This window comes from Artemia franciscana, chromosome 10 (genome assembly GCF_032884065.1).
Source record: "Artemia franciscana chromosome 10, ASM3288406v1, whole genome shotgun sequence".
Taxonomy (NCBI): domain Eukaryota; kingdom Metazoa; phylum Arthropoda; class Branchiopoda; order Anostraca; family Artemiidae; genus Artemia; species Artemia franciscana.
Genome location: NC_088872.1, coordinates 27,716,278 through 27,736,052, shown reverse-complemented (window position 1 = coordinate 27,736,052; position 19,775 = coordinate 27,716,278). Strand labels below are relative to the sequence as shown.

The following is a 19,775-nucleotide window of genomic DNA, read 5'->3' as shown; positions in this document are numbered from 1 at the left end:
GCACGAGTTGACTTAATAAAGTCGTTTTCCCCGATTCGATCATCTGGGGGGGGGGGCTGAAGGGAGAGGAAAAATTTTTTAAATTGAGGTATTTTTAACTTACGAGTGGGTGATCGGATCTTAATAAATTTTTATATTTAGAAGGACCTCGTGACTCAGAGCTCTTATTTTAAATCCCAACCGGCATTAAGCTTCTGATTTTCCATTTAAATCAATCTATTGATTCTTAGAATTTTGCTAGACCTCATACCATATGAGCTCTTGGCTCTTCCGACCTCCTCACAAGTGCCATATGAGCTCTTGTTTTTAAAGGGCTTATTTTGGGTTAATTTTGATTGAAAGTTCAGAAGCGTACGAGAATTCCAATAACACTGTGTCTCAGCCGTGGCTATACATCAAAACGACAAGAGCCCTCCTTTAACGCATGAAACACTGTTCAGTATCACTTTCCGTTTAGGGAATATATTTCCGCGTGGCTTTGCGTTTAGGATGCAAGCAGAATAGCACTAATTGGTGGGAATATACTTGTCAAGTTTTTACTCCAATTGCTACAAGGGATTTTATTAGTGCTGAGATTAAGGAAATACTTGAATTTTATGCAGATATATCCTTTTTTGATATATTTGACAGACCTTTGTGAATAGGTTTTGGTTGATGTTTACAACATTCCATTGTGTTCTTGAAGCCATTGCTGTCCGAATTTCAAAGGGCCAACTTGCTGTTTCAGCACAATCACGCTGACCAATTTCGTCTTTTTGAAGAGCTGCAGAGTTTGATACTAAGTCTCCTGCGTAGGATACTCTGCTCATCCACAGTGTCTGTGACGCTTATTAACATGGACTTCGAAATCAATTAATTGCCGCAATATCAAGTCAATTACGGACATGAGTTCCTGATTGAACTGGCCAAATCTAAACTTTCATATGCACTGAAGAGCGACATCAAAATACGGTGTTTGGTGTTCCTGAAAAACTGCGATTAAAGTGGTGCTTAAATAAATGCCCCCTGCTCTGGATTTGCTCCTCAAACTCAGGTTTTTATCCCCTGCGATTTGCTCGACTCAATTGCAACCCCAATTTGGAGACATGCCATTAAGAATTGTTGCTACCACTGATCTCAGTTCCTTGGAGAATCAGGGGAGGAAACTGTTGAACGTTAATTTTTCATTTGTGTGTGCAGGAACAATTCCTAAAGACTCCCCTCAGTTCTGGATAGCTGTCCTATATTATCTTGATACTGTTGTGGCATCTTCTTTTCGTGGGTTAGCCTCTTGGGCATTGACCCCGTTGAGTTTGCCAATTAGAAATGCGATAGCGGAATAATTCTTTTATGTGATGGATATCGTTAAGAGCAACCTCCGAAACTGCATGCTCTTGCCCATGTGAAACTCAATACTTGTGTTCAGGCTGTCATGGATGTCAGCATGCGACTCTTGTTGCTCGACGTTTGAGCTTACAAAGCGTATGTTGCTTTTCAATAGTAATATTTAGAAGGCTTGTGAAGTCGAAGAAACTGGTGACCAAATACCCGATCTAGATAATATCCTCACCTCCTTTGAGTCTTAAATCTCTTAGTGGCTTATGGGTCTAAGTGGATTCTTTTTTGTTTTACTTTAACGATAAAAAAAATATGTGGATTAGTCGTAAGCGTTCTCTGGATTAGCCCTGTAATTTTCTTTTTTTTTATGGATCTGACCGTATAAATCTTTAAATAAAGCAAAAAAAAAACCCTTAGAGAAATTTATGACCATTAATGAAAAATGTTTACTAGCGTCATATGAAGTTTCATAATGTATTTCTAAAAACAAAATGCCGTTCCCCATTGGAGAAGATCTTGTATTGCCTGCAGCTATTTGCAGAAAAATGGTAGAAATATTAGATGAAAGCAAATATGCCATTGATATTCAAGAAACTTCTTTGTCAAACGACACTGTCTTGAATAAAAATTTATAATTTCAACAAGGACCAGCTAGCACAACCTGTTACAAGAATTAAAGAAAACCCAAAATTTTCAATTCAGTTGAATGAAACAACTGATATTGCTAAACTGGCTCAGTTTTCAATTCATTTGAAAATATTAAAATTTTAAATGCAGTTGAATGAAACAACTTATATTGTTAAATTGGCTCAGTCGTTAGTATTAGTCAGGTACATTTATAAAGATTCGTGGAGGAAAAATTGGTATTTTTTCATCCTATGAAGACCATACTACAGGGAAAGACATAATTAAATTGTAAAGTTGATAAATTTTTAATATTGAAGGTTTGGAAAGATAAAATCAATGTTGAATATACACGTGTAACAGCGATGGTGTAACAGCAATGACGGGCAAAATTATCGGTTTTGAATCATTTTTTCAAGCTGCTCTTTATGATCATATAACTTTTAGTCACTGCCTTATTCTCCAAGAGGCCCTTGCAGCAAAAAAACTTAGCACCAGAATTAAACGATGTGCTTCAGGATGCTGTTAAGATTGTACATTTTATTAAGAGCCATGCCCTTAACAGCCGTTTATTTTCGTATCTCTGCAAGGATACGGATTCCAACTACACAACTTTATTATTACATGTCAAAGTAAAATGGATGCGGAGGGGTTTAAGTTTAAGAATATTATTGTTATTAAAGGACGAATTTGAAATACTTTTTAACCAAACGGAAATGTTTTGAAATGACTTATGACTATCCAAGTTGAGTTATTTGTCATATATCTTTGCAAAGTTAAACAATCTCAAATTTTATCTCCAAAAATGTGGAATATATTTACTCCAAAGGATAAAATTGAGTTTTATAAAAGAAAATATCAACATTTGGTAAAGTATGGTAGAAAAAAAAATGTTCAAAATTTTTTCCAGTGTCGACAATTTTATAACCAAGAGAAATCATTCTAAAACCGTTTATTACAAAAATTAGTGTAGATCACTTAAAAGCCCTAGAAACACAGTTCTGTACATATTTTATATTAAATATTGATTTTAAAAAGGTAGCTTCGATTCAAAAGCTGTTTTTATTGGTTTAAGTGAGACTGGTCGCCTGTCATTTATAGCTCAAGAGGAATTTGTTGAGCTTTCGAGTGAGTCAAACTTAAAATAAAGTTTCCAGAACAGCCCTTAACTGAAATCAGAACTTGAACAACCCATAGTCTCTGATTGTGGGTTGTTAAATGTTCTCTGCCATTAGACACTACATATTTATGTTAAGTTACTTTCTTAGCTGTAATTCATATTAAATCTGAGTGCTTATCGCAAAAATTTTCAAGAGGTCTTACATCCAGCAGCATCAAAAATTCCACCAAGATTTAATTTGTTATGGAATAAAAAAAATAGGCACATCCATCTCTTAAATTTTTTCCTTTAATTTTAATTTAATATTAACCATTCAACGCCTGTGTTCAAATATATACGAGTGAACTAAGACGTTCATAGAATTCATTTTTCTTTATGTTACTGAAAAAAAAAATTGATTTAAAATAGGGCATATAATTTTTGTAATTATATTGAATATAATTTTGCGACTTTATCAGAAATTTCAATATTGGATTTTTGTATGTTTCTAAGCAAATTCTAGTAATATATCTTTTCACAAGTACATTTAAATTATAACCTAATAAATAAATCATGAAAAGATATTTGTTCATTTTTTATCTTTTACATTTATATGGGGTCGCCAGGAAACTAGGAATCACCAATAGGGTCGTGAATGAAAAAAGTTTAAGAAGCCCTGATCTACAGCATAATCTAACAAGCATCATCATGCCAAACATTTTGTTTGCTAATGAAACCAAACTAAAGCCTTTAAATTATCATATTCACACTTGTCACCTTTTCGTATAAAAGGGTTTATTTAAATTTTTCCTAAAATGACAAGGTACTTCCGTTTTTTCAAAAATCATTTTCATAATCTTCAGTAATTTATCTCTATCTTCGCAACTACCATATTTCAACAAGAGCTAAGAGCTCATATGCCATTTGTGACGAGGCAAGAAGAGCTAACAGCCAAGAGATCATGTGGTATGAGCTCTAGCAAAATTCTATGAATCAATAGATTGATTTTAAAGGAAAATAAGAGGCTTAATGCCAGTCAGGATTTAAAATAAAGCTCTGAGTCACGATGTCCTTCTAAATATCAAAATTCATTAAGATCCGATCACCCACTCGTATGTTATAAATACCTAATTTTTTCTCTCCCTTTAGCCCCCCCAGATGGTCGAATCTGGGAAAACGACTTTATCAAGTCAATTTGTGTAGCTCCCTGACACGCCTACCAATTTTCATCGTCCTAGTACGTCCAGAAGCACCAAACTCGCCAAATCACGGAACTCCTCCCCCCAACTCCCCCAAAGAGAGCGAATCCAGTACGGTTCCGTCGATCACGTATCAAGGACATTTGCTTATTCTATCCACCAAGCTTCATCTCGATTCCTCCACTCCAAGTGTTTTCCAAGATTTCCCCCTCCAACTCCCCCCAATGTCAAAAGATCTGGTCGGGATTTGAAATAAGAGCTCTGAAACATGAATTTCTTCTAAATATCATATTTCATTAAGATCCGATCACCTATTCGTAAAATAAAAATACCCCAATTTTCACGTTTTCCAAGAATTCCGGTTTTCCCCTCCAACTCCCCCCAATGTCACAGGATCTGGTCTGAATTTAAAATTAGAACTTGAAAGCGCAAGACCCTTCTAAATATTATCAAATTTCATTAAGATCTGGTCACCCTTACGTACGTTACAAATACCTCAATTTTCAAAATTACCCCCCCCCCCCCCCAACTCCACCAAAGAGAGCAGATCCGGTCCGATTATGTCAGTCACGTCTCAGACAGGTTTTTATTCTTCCAATCCAGTTTCAGCCTGATCTCACCGCTTTAAGTATTTTCTAAGATTTCTGGTTCCCCTCAACTCCCCCCCCCCCAATTGCACTGGATCCGGTTGAGATTTAAAATAAGAGATCTGAGTCACGAGGTTCTTCTAAATATGAAGTTTCATGAAGATCCGATCACTCCTCCCCCACTTCCCCCCCCCCGCAGATGGTCAAATTGGGAAAAAGACTATTTCTAAATTAATCTGGCCCGGTCCCTGATACGCCTGCCAAATTTCATCGTCCTAGCTTACCTGGAAGTGCCTAAAGTAGCAAAACCGGGACCGACAGAATTTGCGATTGCTATATGTCACTTGGTTAATACCAAGTGCCATAAACACTCATATAACATACTATCAACACCTGAGATCTTATTATTTTTCATCACTTTTAGCACTGTTTTTACTTTTCTTCGAAAAACAATCTTTCTTCACTTCAAAATTGTAAAAAAAATCCATTCTTTTTTGTATCATTTCCTACAACTTTCACAGTTCAAAAAGTTCAGAAATAGTTCTGCCTATCTCTCTGTTACACTTCCCTTATCACAAAATTAAGGCCTCCTTCCTGTATTTAACTGGAACAAGTCTAGACTGACTAGCACTTCTCAACTTCTCTATATGCCAAAACAATATTTTACTATTATGCCGTCTGGCTGTATCCTCCAGATCCTTAGAAAGTTTATCGATGGCCTCGACTTCACATGCCCTTAATTCATACTATCATACAGTCCCTACTTTCATTGCTTTGTTCTTATTCTCATCTGATCTACCACTCAAAAATTTCTGTGCACCCCCCCCCCTCTTTTCTATAAAGTCTAAAGCGTTTTCGCTAATATTCCTAGCTGCGTTTCTAACGTTCCTCCCTAAGACCCCTCCTGCTACTTGGCAAACTATTTTCCTAAAGCTATCAAATTTGCCTTCTATATTGTCAAATTTCTGACTCTACAATCTCATATTCAGCTGTTCCTGGAAGGTTCCTCTCGGATTCTCATTCTGGAGTTAACCAACGTCATAGCTTACTGGAAGGTAGTTCCTCTTCCTAAATTGCATCTTTAGATCAACTCTAAACGCAAATAGATGATCTTTACTTTTAACATCTACAACAATACCATATATCCTGGTGTCTTATATTGATCCTGCGAATCTTGATTTACAGTATAGAAATACGATATCTCCACCCGAGATCCTGTCTATTTGTGCCTATAATTACGGGAAATTCATCTGAATCACTGCCCTCTGCGTCAGTCAGTTCTACAGGGGCAACCCATTGGATTTCCCTGATGATTGTTGAAAAATCATGCAAGCGTGGTGTTTGCTAATAAACTTATTCGTCTCTAAAAAAAATATACATATGCCATTGTGACTAATAACTTGTACTTTTTGGTCATAGCTAGAATTCTATCGTTAATACCTTCCCAACCTACGCAAAGCTTGGAAGCTTCCTAATGCATCATGAGCCCTATTCCTTTCCTGTATACCTCATGCTTCCTACTTGAATAAATAAACGTAATACATAGTTTCGTTTGCTAACCGTAGGAGGTGAGCTTCTAAGACTCCTAACAAGTCCAGTTTTAGCGAAGGTTAATATGCATTAATGTGATTAGTGGTATGTAAGAGAATAGAATTGATGCGGTTAAGGTAGGAAATGAGGTTAGTTGCTGGTTTCGTATTGAATCAGGAGTTAAGCAGGGTTACGTTCTACCTCCATTGTTATGAACCAATTTGATGGAATTTGTCTTAACGAACATGGCAAAGGCTATGGCAGAGCCTGGAATCAAATGGGAAAGTAAAACTCTCCTAGACTTAGATTGTGCTGATGATACTGATTTGAACAGATTTGATGCTTAGATGATGCTAATTTCAGCGTCCTAGAATTATTATTAGCATAATGATTGATAGTTTTTGAAGTTTTGAGAGCGCAGGGCACACGAATAGGCTCGAAAATCAATGTTAAGAAGAACAAGTCGTTTAGATTGGGAATATGTGAAGGCGATGAGGTGATGATGGGTAAGGAAAAGATCGACCAAGTGGATAGCTCCATTTAACTAGGTAGCATTATTAGTAAAGATGGTGGATGCAAGAAAGATTTTAAAAGTAGAATTGCCAAGAGGGCGATTTCTTTACAGTTGAAAGAAGATTGGGAGAATAGGAAGATAAATCCGTGAACCAAGATTTGAATATTCGAAGCTACAATGACAGCGGTCAAGTTTGGTTCTGAAAGGTGGACACTTTGAAAGACGGAGGAGAATATATTATATATTTTCGAGAGGAATTATCTACGGATTGTCAGGGTACCCGTCTGACTGATAGTATTTCAAACAGGAAGCTGTACACAAAAAATATGGTTCTATCCTGAGTTTCTAGGGCGGTAATGAGAGAAAGACTGAGATGGAGAGGACACGTTCTGCGGATGAAGGATGAAAGATTGCGAAAAATCTTCCTTTTTGGCCAACCATCTAGGGCCAATTGAAAAGCAGGTCGTCCCCGAACTGGGTGGGAGGAGGTCATAATGAAGGATTTCAGGGAAACTGGAACTTCTTGTGACGGTCTAAAGAGGGAGGCTTTAAATAGATGGGGATGAAGTAGGAGCGTACGTAGTTGCGTTGGCCTCAGGCAGCTTGGTGCTACAGTGACTTGTTGTAGGTAGTAGTAGTAGTAGTATGGGTATTACAGTTACCTGAAATTACAGACCCGATCATGGTGAACAACACTTTTTCGATCCTAAAGTGCATCATTGATTAGCTTGACGTCAGTATTAGTCAGTATCAGTCGTATTAGCTAAACGTCTAAGTTTGTCAGTCAAAATCTTAATAAAACAGTTGTTTTTTAACATTGTAAATTACAGATCAAAATTATCATATTATTCAAATCATTAAAATCGTTATGCCCTCAAGAAAAACAAAGGATCCCACAAGCGTGGTCAGAGGAAACATTACACCATAGTTGTGGTGCTCTGTTTATAATTCTATGAACATAATTAGTGGAGATACTCATCATAAAGAGATATCGAAAAGAAAAGCATTATTAAAATTCACAGATATCAGATACATACGCAAGGAGATGATCTGGGAGTCTATATCCCTAGCCCTGACGTCTTGGATTTTTATGGTGGTTTAATAATTCAATGTTCGCATAGTTTGCCTTTCTGTGCTGTCTTGACGGATTCCCATGCCCAAATAAATATATGCGCAGAGACTTGGCAAGTTTACATAGATGTTTGTGCCAAGCCAAAGAGACTAAAATGAAGCCCAAAATTTTCTTCTTTCTCTTTTTAAATTGCTGTGAAAAAGAAAAGCTGCGAAAAAAGGTTCTAAGCTAACTACCGACTCCATGGACTGTTACCCTGTTGACAATTCTCACCCCAAGGTAAAATTGAGTGGCCAAAGGGATAGAATGACAAACAAAAAATGAAGAAAAGAAAGGATTTTGGAATACTCTACTTATATTCCAATAAATAAGTAGAATATAACATTTAGAATATACTATATTATTTATTTTCATAATTTTATTTCTTTTAATTCTTTTTACATATTTTGGGGGTTGAGCTATTATAGCAGGGTAGGCTAAAGGTCAAAGAAATTTATTTGGATAGGCTATATGAAACAAGTGGCAACTGAAGAAGGGCTGTCCTACAATGGCAGCGCACAGATATAAAGGCTGGGACTAAAAAACCCATTAATTCCATTCCGAGGACTTTGTCTGGCACCGACGTCTATAGTACATGATACCTATTCACCCATTACGATCAGCAGCGATCCGATCCTAATGAATCGATCCACTAGGCGTACGTCAGAAAGTTTTCCCGTCTGAAGTACCTGTAAAGGGCGTTATCATTATTATTATTATTACTAGCTGTTGGGGTCCAACACCTAGTTGGTGGGGGCACTTCAGTCAGGAACATGTCGAAAACATGTCAGTCAGTCGAAAACATGCCGTCAGTCGACACACAAACATGACGTCACTCGACAGACACACAAACACACAGACAACTTATTTATTTATATATATATATATATATATATATATATATATATATATATATATATATATATATATATATATATATATATATATATATATAGAAGATTTGACTTCAATAGCATGGAGTCAAACTCAAAGTCAGAGCCAAGAAAATTTTAAATGGGCCAAACTCTTTATTTTGAATAAGCAAGCAAATTATTCTTTTCTTTAACCATTATCCCAGCCCCATTCCCCTAAAATACGAAAAAAAGAATTAAAAGAAAATTAAATATAAAAATTAATATTTATATGATACTCTACACCATGTACTTCTACCTATATTTTGGAATATTGGCAGAACATTCCAAAATCCCTTCTTTTCTTTGCTGTTTTTATTGCCTCACTTTCCATTTAGCTACTGAAACTTACACGTGGGGATAATTTCTCAGAGGGCTATTGTCAGCGGGGGGGGGGAGATTCCCACGCGGGGAACTTTCCAGTGGTAAATATCGGGAATTAAATCCCATATATTAGCCAATTTGATGCCAATTAATTAGTTATATGGACTATCGTTGCCTTCCGTCCTGACTTCTATTTAAGGCTTCCAAATCCAGAAAGGTTGTTAATCGACATGCATCTTACATAACATGTCTGATGTTACTTTGTCTCCCTCTTAAGATAAATCCCTCTAAATGTTTCAAGAGTCTATTTATTTAGGATTAAATAAATATATATTCATTTAGACATGAACAATATTGTTAATTCAATTTAAAATCTTCACAATTACATAAATCACATGACTTGCAACCTGGTGTTCGAGGACAAATAAGCAAATAAATAAGCTTTTTATGCACTGAAAATACAAGAACCTTCAACTATGAAGTCTCAATGGTAGTTTCCCTTTGGTTAAGTAGTAGACCTTTCGTATGGGTTTACATAAGGTCCCTAAACATGTAAAATTGTTTCTGATATATGAATTATTTTTAGCTGACCAGACCATTTGAATACATACATTAGTTCCGTTGCGCAAGTTCTTACGCAGTAATGTGAAAGACCCATAAGACAGTACTAAAAATTTAGCTCTAAACCTCTACTGAGGTTCACATTCTTATTTTCCATTATGAGACATCAAATACCGGTTTAAATGCAGACAGCAAGTTTCGCAAGAACCACTATCGACCGCTCAAACGAGAAAGAATTCGTTCCCGATCTTATTTCTCTAGCATCACAAGGGATTGAGCTCAAAAGCGATGTTTTTAATTTTTTATGTTCTAATGATGTTCTAGGCCTGTGCCAGAACTAGAAAACCTACAAAGCTAAAAATAAGAAGCAACCAAATGAAGGGACCTGAAATATTAGGATTTTTTATATACACTTCCTATATTTCGCCTGTTTCACTGTCTCGACAATTTCGTCACTCCTCTCACTCTGAATAAATTACTTCGGTGTGTGTCTATTGAGCAATTTCAATTTTAACCATGAGCCACTAGAATAAACTACAGGCTAGTTTCTTTTTTCTTACTCAGTTATTTCAGATTCAGTTTGGAAAGTGGTCACCACCGCTAACAAACCTCAGAAAGAAGAATAATAACCATAACCATCCTAAACATAAACAATAGCTTGTTTATGGTATTTTACACAGAAAAAGGTTTATATTACACAATACACGAGAAAGATTAAGAGAGGGGTCGCAAAACAAAGAAAACAAAAACTACGCGTGTCAGCTGATTCGATGCTCAACTGCTACTACTAACAACTCACTGCAGCACAATGCTGCCTGAGGCCAACACAACTACGCACGCTCCTCCTTCATCACAATCTATTTAAAGTTTTTCTCTCTACACCCTCCCAAGAAGTTCCCATTTCCCTTAATTCTTTCCTTACGACATCCTTAATTGGATGGGAAAAAGAGTAAAGGATGTCATCTCAAAGAGTAAAGGGTATCAAACAGTTTATGGTAACGAACTATAAATAAGGAGCGATGCGGCTCAATAGTAGCAAAAGAAAAAAAATTGAAATCAATCGATGTATCAAAGGAATTGGCTTTTTATGCTGATTCCAAGTGGTTACTCATCAAAAGCTATGAGCCTGAGAAAATTTGCCGGATTTTCGAAAAAGGGGGGAATCACCCCCCTAAAAGTCAAGTAATCTTAGTGAGAATCACACAATTAGATTCAGCTGTAGAGAATTCAGAATTCTACTGTAGAGGTTTCAAGCTCCCATCTGCAAAAATGGGGAACTCCATAACATGCATCATGGATGCGCGTTTATTTGTTTTTTTCAGGGGGATCCTATAGAGCCAGTGGTCTTATAATATCGGGAGAGAGTTCATTCGAACGGAAAGTTCTAGTGGACTTTTTAACTGACAAAAAAGATTGGAGTATATAGCTAGCCCCCCCCCCCCCCCTCGCATGCTTATTTTTCCCGAAGTCATCCGATCAAAATTTTGGGATGGCCATTTTTCAGCATAACTGAAAGGTCCAATAACTATTCCTTTGAAAATAACATGACTCCTCCTCCCCCCACAGTCCTTGAGGAATGGTCTTTTAGTTATGAAATTTGTCCATTGTTGACGTATCGTGTTTGTTATTGGGAAGTATGCATACATTTTTCGGTTGGAGAAGGGGTGAATTTTCTGCTGGGAAGATTTTCCACGGGCAGAATTTTCCATAGGGAGGGAAGTTTCCAAGGGGTGAAATTTTGAGGGGAATTTTTACACCAAAGGATTCTCTAGAATTCCTAAACGTATTTTTTTTCTTGTCTTACTTTCTCTTTCCTGACTAAATTTTACATATAGAGATGTAAAAGGTAATTGTCCAGAGTAAATTCACCGGGGCTGAGTCATCTAGACGATCTTTCCATGGCGGGTGAGACGGGTTTCCCGGCATTAAGTTTTTTCAGCTGAAAGTAAGGAACAACATCAAAACTTAAAACGAACAGAAGTTATTACGTATAAATGAGGGGGGTTGCCACATCCTCAATACCTCGCTCTTTACAATAAAGTCTGACTTTTTTTCCCAATTCTTTAAGAGCGACTCCTGAAACACAAGGGCCGTTCAATTAGAACAATAAGAAACTTTTTTTAAGGTCCTAAAAAGTTTAGTGTGAAGAGCGAGGTATTGAGTATGGGGCAACCCTTATACACGTAATAATTTCTTTTCGTTTTAAATTTTAATGTTGCTCTTTACTTTCAGTTGAAAAAACTTGTTTTTTTATTTAATTAATTAAACCACTTATTTGATATATAGAGAAGAAAATTCCGTTTGATGTTTTCTCTATGACCTCTTCCCAATCTAATCGGAAACAACCTATTTTTCATTCAACCCTAGAAGGGTGGCTTAAAGCACAATCTTTGGCAATCTATCTTCTTCATCCGTAAAACGTGGCCTAGTCATGTTATCATTTCTTTCATAACAACCCTAGAAAGTGGAACTAAATGAGATTTTCCGTACAGCTTGTTGTTGGATATATGGTCAGTCAAGCGAGTACCAGTCTATTCTTACACAATTCCTCTGGAAAACACTTAACCAAACTTCCTCGGCCTTTCAAAACGCCCATGTTTAAGAACCATACTTGACATTTGTCATTACTGTGACTTCTAATATTCTAATCATATTAGCAAACTTCTCTTCCAAATTTTTTTTCTAACTATGGAAAACATAATTCGCCTTGGTTTTCAACCTTTTTCGTCTTCACTGTATTCACCATATTCACTAATAATACTACCCAGGTAAGTGAAGCTGTCCACTTGATCTATTTCATCGTTACCTAACGGCATATCTTCACCCTCATTAATTCCAAGTCAAAACGACTTAGTTACCCTAACGTTAATTTTTAAAGCTATTCTTGCACCCTGAACACCCAAAACCTTCAAAAATTGGATAAAATTTTACATAGGGCACTTAAATCATATGCATAACCATCTTCCCGAGGATGTTATATTTTCAGGAAGTTTTAGACAGTTCAGGAGCTCAGTACCCAAGAGTGACTTTTACCAGTTTCAAGAAAAGGATCTTAGGTTCAGTTTTAAAATATGAAGTATTATCTTTTTCCCTTTTGTATCGCATTGTTTTTTAGTTATATATTTGACCAACAATAAGATGGATTTTAATCCTTTTGTGCGTGTCATTTGACAAGGAACCCCCTTCACGATTTGGTTCGAGAATGCCACTCGTTTGGCACCTTCAAAAGACTCGTAAATCTCGTAAATTAATTGTTCCTTGACGCATACAATGCTATCCATTTATTATTATTATATTAATAGATGTTCTGCTTCATTGCAAGGTTTGATAAAGCTTATTTAGTGAACTCTCTTTGTATTTTTTCGTTTTTTTTTCATTTTATGAAGCAAATGCTTTACATGCTAAGAGTTTAAATGTGTATGTTTATATGTTTAAATGTTAATGTTATGTTTATATGTTAAAACGTAAAGATTTTAAATGTTTAATATTTATGTGATCTTTTTATAATCCCCCTCCAACAGGCCATGGAGCCTTGTAGGGATTTATAGATTGTTGTGTAATTATTTTACTGTTATATGGAAAATAAATCTAACTATATATCTATCTAGATACTCTAAGTGCTTTATTATATTTGTATTTATGCGCGACATGCAAAAGCTTTCTGCGTTGTGTTAATATTAAATAAATAAATAACCAAAGTCTAGAAGAGTTCCATCTTCCTATTCAATTCCATGATTTCCCACAGTCTTGACCGTGTTCGTCATTCAACAGAAATAATCCATATAAACAGGAATATGACATAACCGTGCTTAACCCATGATTCCAAACCAAATCTACTACTATCCTCACTTCCAACCTCGACATTTTTACTCTCGTAGATACTCCAATTACTTTAATATACTCAACTGGCATACAACAAAAGGCCATGACTTTCACCAGAGCTTTTCTATCAGCTGAATCAAATGCCTGTTCATAATCTATATAACTAACGACTAATTGGTCTCGTGATTTTTACACTTTTAAATTATTAAGCTGAGAGTGAACATTCCCGACATATTCATTCTCCTTCATAAAACCACACTGTTCTTCTATTATAACTTAACCTGCACCATCTTTTAGCTGCCTTTGCCTTTACCAGCTCTGCAAGCTAATGTCTGTAATTGTTGCTTACCACACTCACTCTCATCGCCTTACTTAGAAAAGAGTTTAATTATCTATAAACAGATGTCGCTGTAAGTTAAACAGTGAACTAGAAAGAGAGGGAGGGGTCGTAAAACAAAGAGAACAGAAGAGCTGGACGAAAAGTACAAGCAAGCGCGTAAGGACTGCAGAATACTGCAGAGTCAATGGACTAGATGCCCGACTAAATGAAAAAAAAGTAAAAGATGTCATTTACTAATGGCGGAGGGTAACAAACTGTAGAACTGAAAGAAGGAGAGAACGCATGACAATGTTCCATCGGTATTGTGAAACATATTTCAAGTCGGCTACATGAGCAATACTACACATAAATTGATATATAGACTTTCCATGGCCTACCTTGTTAAATATTTGCTAGCAACTACAGCCCGTGAGTCAGACTTGTGCAACAATTTATTTGACAGTATCTTATTGCCTCTTATTTCCATTGAGCTGGTATAGGCACTAGAAAGACAGCTGCAAGCCCAGGTTTTATTCTGCACCAAGTTTAGTTCGGATCTGACACTTTTCTGGTACATATGGTTAAGGCAAGAACTTCGGGCCCTTTCCATCCTCCCCCACAGAAATCAAATGGGAATCGGATTCCCTGTAGCTATTTCATTATCATTTACGTTTGACAGGTTATTGTAGTTATCCAATAGCCCCTTTTTGGTAGATATGTTAATGAATAGAAATGGGGGACCCTTCTTTCCCCACACAGGCTATATTGGTCCCAGTTTCTCTTCTCCAAAGACACAACAAGCCCAATAGCACCTACAGTTCATCAAATTTTGTCAAGACCCACCAAACTCTTTTGGTAGGTATCCCAATGACATTAACTTAGGGACCTCCTCCTTCTACCAAAAAAAATCCAGACCACAAAGGGTACACCGTGAAATTAATTCTCAATTTCTACCAAGTTTTGGTGAAACTCAACAACCTTTTCTAGAAGATGTAATGGTTTATAATATAGATCCCTCCTCTCCATTCTTCCCAAAGGTAAAATCAGATGCCAACCATAAACAGCAGAGAGTAGCCTATTACTTCTTATTGAGTTTGACTAATATCCAACAACCTGTTGTGGTGGAAGATGGAATAACAAGAATTTGCGGAACATTTTGTTCTTCTTTGACAGAGGTAAGACCAGGTGCGGAAAGGTCCAGCATAGGCTATAGCTCCCTTGAAAATTCCCCCGCTGAAAATCCCCCCACCTATAAAACGGAGCAACCAAAGAGAAAGTATGACAAATAAAAAAATGATGAATATAATCCCAAATAAGAAAGCAATAGTTTAAGAAAATTAAGTCTTCAAAAGTCATCAAACCTTGTTTGCCAAAAAAAAGCATTGGTTATCGTCCACTTAGGCGTGTAGCAGAAGGTTTTTCCATCAATAAAGGAGTAGACCAGAAATATTCCTGGGAACCAAGATAGATATAATTTGAAATGCGCTTTTAGGCATCTGGCATTCTCCCCCCAACTACAAAACGACCCACCTCTGCTTCTTCATAATAGCTAGTGAACAATTATACTCTTTTCCTTATTCTTTTGAATTATGTGATTTTCCCTTTGGCTGCTCAATTTTACATCTGAATAGGATTTTTCAGGAGGGACTTGTCAAGGGGGTATTTTCAGTGGGGATAAGTTACGGAGGGGGGGGGGATACACCTAGCACCGGATGTGAATACCCGAACAGCAAAAGTAGGATATTCACTCTTACTTCCCCATGTTTGATCGAGATCTGTCAACTCCTTTTGGTAGATAAAAAGATCCCCCTGTTCCTCCTGCACAGGGACCAAATTGATTCCTGATGCTCGAAAGGCTTAAATAATACACTAGTTCTTGTTCCCCACCAGCTTTGGCTAAGATCCAACAACCCCAACTGGTAAATGTAATAGTTAAAAGATTCTAGAAAACCCGCAAAACCTTTCCCCACCTATGAGCCAGATCGCGGGAGACTTTTTTCAGTCTAGTCCAGGCTGCATGTTTAGTAAATTAAAATTCGATCAAAATTAAAATTTCATAAAAGAAAAACAAAAGGATGGTATTTGAGATTATACCAACTAGCATTAAATGAAGTTAACTTCAAGTTAAAATTTATAAACTTAACGATTTAAAACAACGATTTACTAGATGGTGGTGGACTTTCGAAAAAAATTTCTTCCAATTTCTAAGCCCGTCGTTCGTCTATAACTGCAAACCGAATCTTCCTTGCTGGGACGCTATGTAAGCTTCGATTCAACTTTATGTAAGAGCGTGATTACGATGGTAGAAAAATAAAGAAATAGACAAAAAGAAACTTACTTTTTCGCATTAGCGAAAACGAAGCGACGCATTTTTAGATCAGTTAGCACAATCCCAGCGGAATGACAGTCGGCAACAGCACCAACAATTTGTCGTATAATCATCTGGGCCTGATCTTCGTCACGAATTAGATGGTCTCGGACGTATGCATGAATGTCACCGTGATTTTTAGGGTAAAATATGAACTCCTCGGATCCAGCAGTGATAATTTCGGTAGGCTGAGCGACAAATTCAGATGACTGGAGTCGAAAGTGGGCTTCTAAAACTGTTGCTCCTATCTGTCGGTTCAAAACCTGAAGAATATTAAGTTAAGATAGTTTTGTTATCAAGAGCTTTAGCTAAAAAAAGACACCCAGTACCATGAGATTATAAAAAATCGTGGCATTGTGAAAAATCCCTTCAGTCTTGACCGAAAAGGTAGAATAAACCAATAAGAATAAGCAAATATATTTTTCAATATCTAGGAGACAATTTTTGCTCAGTTTACTCAATGAAAAAATAAAAAGGCGTTTTTTTAAATGAAAATACCCATAAAAAGGAATTTTCAAAATCTGGGGGACCTCGGGGGCACAGATCCCTGCCACTTCTCCTTGATTGACGCTACTGAGTAAAATTATCAGTAGACCTCCAGACACTGGTAAAATATAAAGTAAAATGGAAATAATTGTCATGAATTTAGAGATGTGAGTTGCGGCAGAATGTATTTCAGGTCAAAAGGGGGCGCAGGATTTTCTAGAATTATTTAAAAAAAAAAACTATAAAAAAATTAATACGAAAAAAATTTTTTCAACTGAAAGTAAGGACCAGCATTAAAACTTAAAACAACAGAGATTATTACGCACATGGGGGGTCCATCTCCTCCTAAATACCTCGCACTTTACGCTAAAGTATTTTTAGTAATTTCAACTATTTATTCTACAGCCTTTGTGATTCAGGGAACATTCTTAAAGAATTGGGACAAAACTAAAGCTTTAGTGTAAAGACCGAGGTATTAACGAGGGGCCAAACCCTCTCATATACATAATAGAAATATACGAATATAGAAGTTCGTTACGTAAGTTAATTTGTAAGTTATGTATATATTTTACTAATAAAAACGTTCGTTGGAAATTAAAAATTCTAGTTGCCTTTTTAAGTACCCGAAAAATTGGAGGGGAACTAAGCCTCCTCCCCTACCTTTTTTCTAAAATCGTCTGATCAAAACTAAGAGAAGCCATTTAGCAAAAAAAAAAAATTTAATGCGCCATTTTTTTTTTAATTATTCATTTTCGGAGAGCCAAAATCAAACATGCATTAATTCGAAAACGTTCAGAAATTTAATTAAAAAAACAAGTTTTTTTAACTGAAAGTAAGGAGCGATATTAAAACTTAAAACGAACAGAAATTACTCCGTGTATGAAAGGGGCTGTTCCCTCCTCAACGCCCCGCTAAAGTCATTTACTGTTTTATAAAGTAGAATTGAGAGAAAGAGTCAAACTTCAATTAATAACATTTAACAATATTAATTCTCTGATATACTAAATCTACTAGTTTGATTGTCATTCAGATCTCTTGACTTTGAGGGGTATTTCCCCCTTTTATCGATAATCAGGCAAATTTTCTCAGCCTCGTAGCTCTTGAATGGTAACACTAAACTTCACAAATTTTATATATTTGGAATTAGCATAAAAACCCAATTCTTTTATATATTAACTGTTACGAAAATTCTGTTTTTTTAAGTTTCGGTTACCATTTGCCAGAGTCACTTCTTACTTACAACCCGTTGCCAATAACTGTTTTATCTTGGTTATTATGGCTTTTTCTTTCTTTTTTTATTGTGTTTTAAATTGTTCGAACATATTTCTTTCACTGAAATACAATTGACAATCAAGCCGTTTAATGGTTTTAACAGGGAGGGAAGGAGATAGGTAGCACCTCGCTTATTTGTAAGCCTTGGTTAGCCTTAAAATATCATTTTTTTTTTCTTTTGTTTTTGCTGATATCAAGACAAATAAAACATGATACTCGAAAAACAAATCGTTTTCAGTATAGTGCAAATCTCAGTCTGACCTTTAGAAGGCTTATTTCTCCTGTTGCTCTATTACTTCTCTGACAGAGATTAAAGAAAAGAATACTCCTTAATTTTCATGGTTGAATTTATGTTTTATAAACCTTAACCATTTGTATTTTATACAAAAGATAGGAAGGTATGGTTAGCTGGAAAAGTTATGCTATATTGAAATCTAGCACCCTCTAGCACCAATAGCAAAGACGCAGACTAAAAACAACTAGGAATCAAGAGCGATTAGATATCAATTCCTTTCGCAAGGGAAAATGCTTGCTGCATAGACATCACAGGTAAATTTCTGGAAAAATGCGAGAATCCTGAATATAAAGCAATTGCTGTGAAAATTTTAGACAAATTTTCAGCGTAGTCACTCGGTGATTGTCAAAACCCATTTCTTTCACTCATATTTGGACTTGGTCCCTGAAAACTTACGATCAGTCAGCACAGAACGGGATGAAAGGTTTTACGAAAACTTCAAAGACGTGGGGCACAAATATCAAGGAAGATGGGACAAGAACATGCTCATCAGCTACTGCTGGTAGTTAACACAAGATAGGTTTGAGGTTGAACATATTGAGAGAACAATAAAATATTGTGTTGATGGTTTTCTTCTAGAAACTGCACATTCAATCCATGTAATAACTTAAACCTAAAACCGACCGTTTTCTTTCTCTCCGCCAAAGGTAGCTTATGAGTTAATTTTTTTTCAGGCTATGTTAGGTTAGGTTCAGCTTATCGAAGGCACGCATAGTTTCAGCTCCAGGAGCCAAAGGCTAAGAAACTTAGGACCCCTTCTAAGTTGAACAAAAAGTTACTTCCATGTAGCTGCAGTACGAATAAACTTTTCACCTGGAATAAGTAACTCTTGTCCAAAATTGATGCTAGGTTTAGAATGGAAAACATTATGCAATGTGATGAGGCAGGAGACCTGTGAAAACCATTAAATCTTGTCGTATTAAGACCATTTACTGTCAGCCAATCATATGCACTAAAATCCTACAATTAAAAAACAGGATTCGTGTCATGTGCTAGAGCGATGCCTCTGATACTATATTCTATATGTTAATATACCATCCAAAGTAGACTTTTAACGCAAAATAACTATATGGTCCATAGATCGTAATTCTTCCATCCAACTTTACACCATAGGTTTCCAAAGTTGGCACTACTACCCCCCCCCCCGAAATATTGAGAGCCTCTTGGAGGGTAAGACGGTTTTTTACTAAGTAGACTATAAGGGGTCTTAAAAAGAAAGGAAAAGACACAGCCTCTAATTATCTTACTCGATGTTTTACATAACTTGAGTTTATGAGTCTATGCTAGGAATTTTGGCGTGATCAGGAGGCGCTAAGCTAGGTCCAGAGCCTCTGCTATAAATTAATCTCCGGTGTTAAAACACCGCCCTAGTTACAGCAAACTAATGTTACCTTACTGAACAGGGACAGTTAGCTTAGGAGCATTAAATTAAGAGC

At 36.3% G+C, this 19,775-nt stretch overlaps 1 protein-coding gene across 2 annotated transcripts in view; it reads right to left on the bottom strand.

The window, feature by feature from the left end:
* Positions 1-19,775, bottom strand: part of LOC136032015 (tribbles homolog 3-like) — an 86,086-nt gene that overhangs the window by 35,962 nt on the left and 30,349 nt on the right. For both annotated transcript variants that reach the window (XM_065712086.1, XM_065712085.1), the window contains exon 3: positions 16,257-16,549. In XM_065712086.1, coding sequence (XP_065568158.1) covers positions 16,257-16,549 — 293 coding nt within the window. The remainder of the gene's footprint in view (positions 1-16,256; positions 16,550-19,775) is intronic.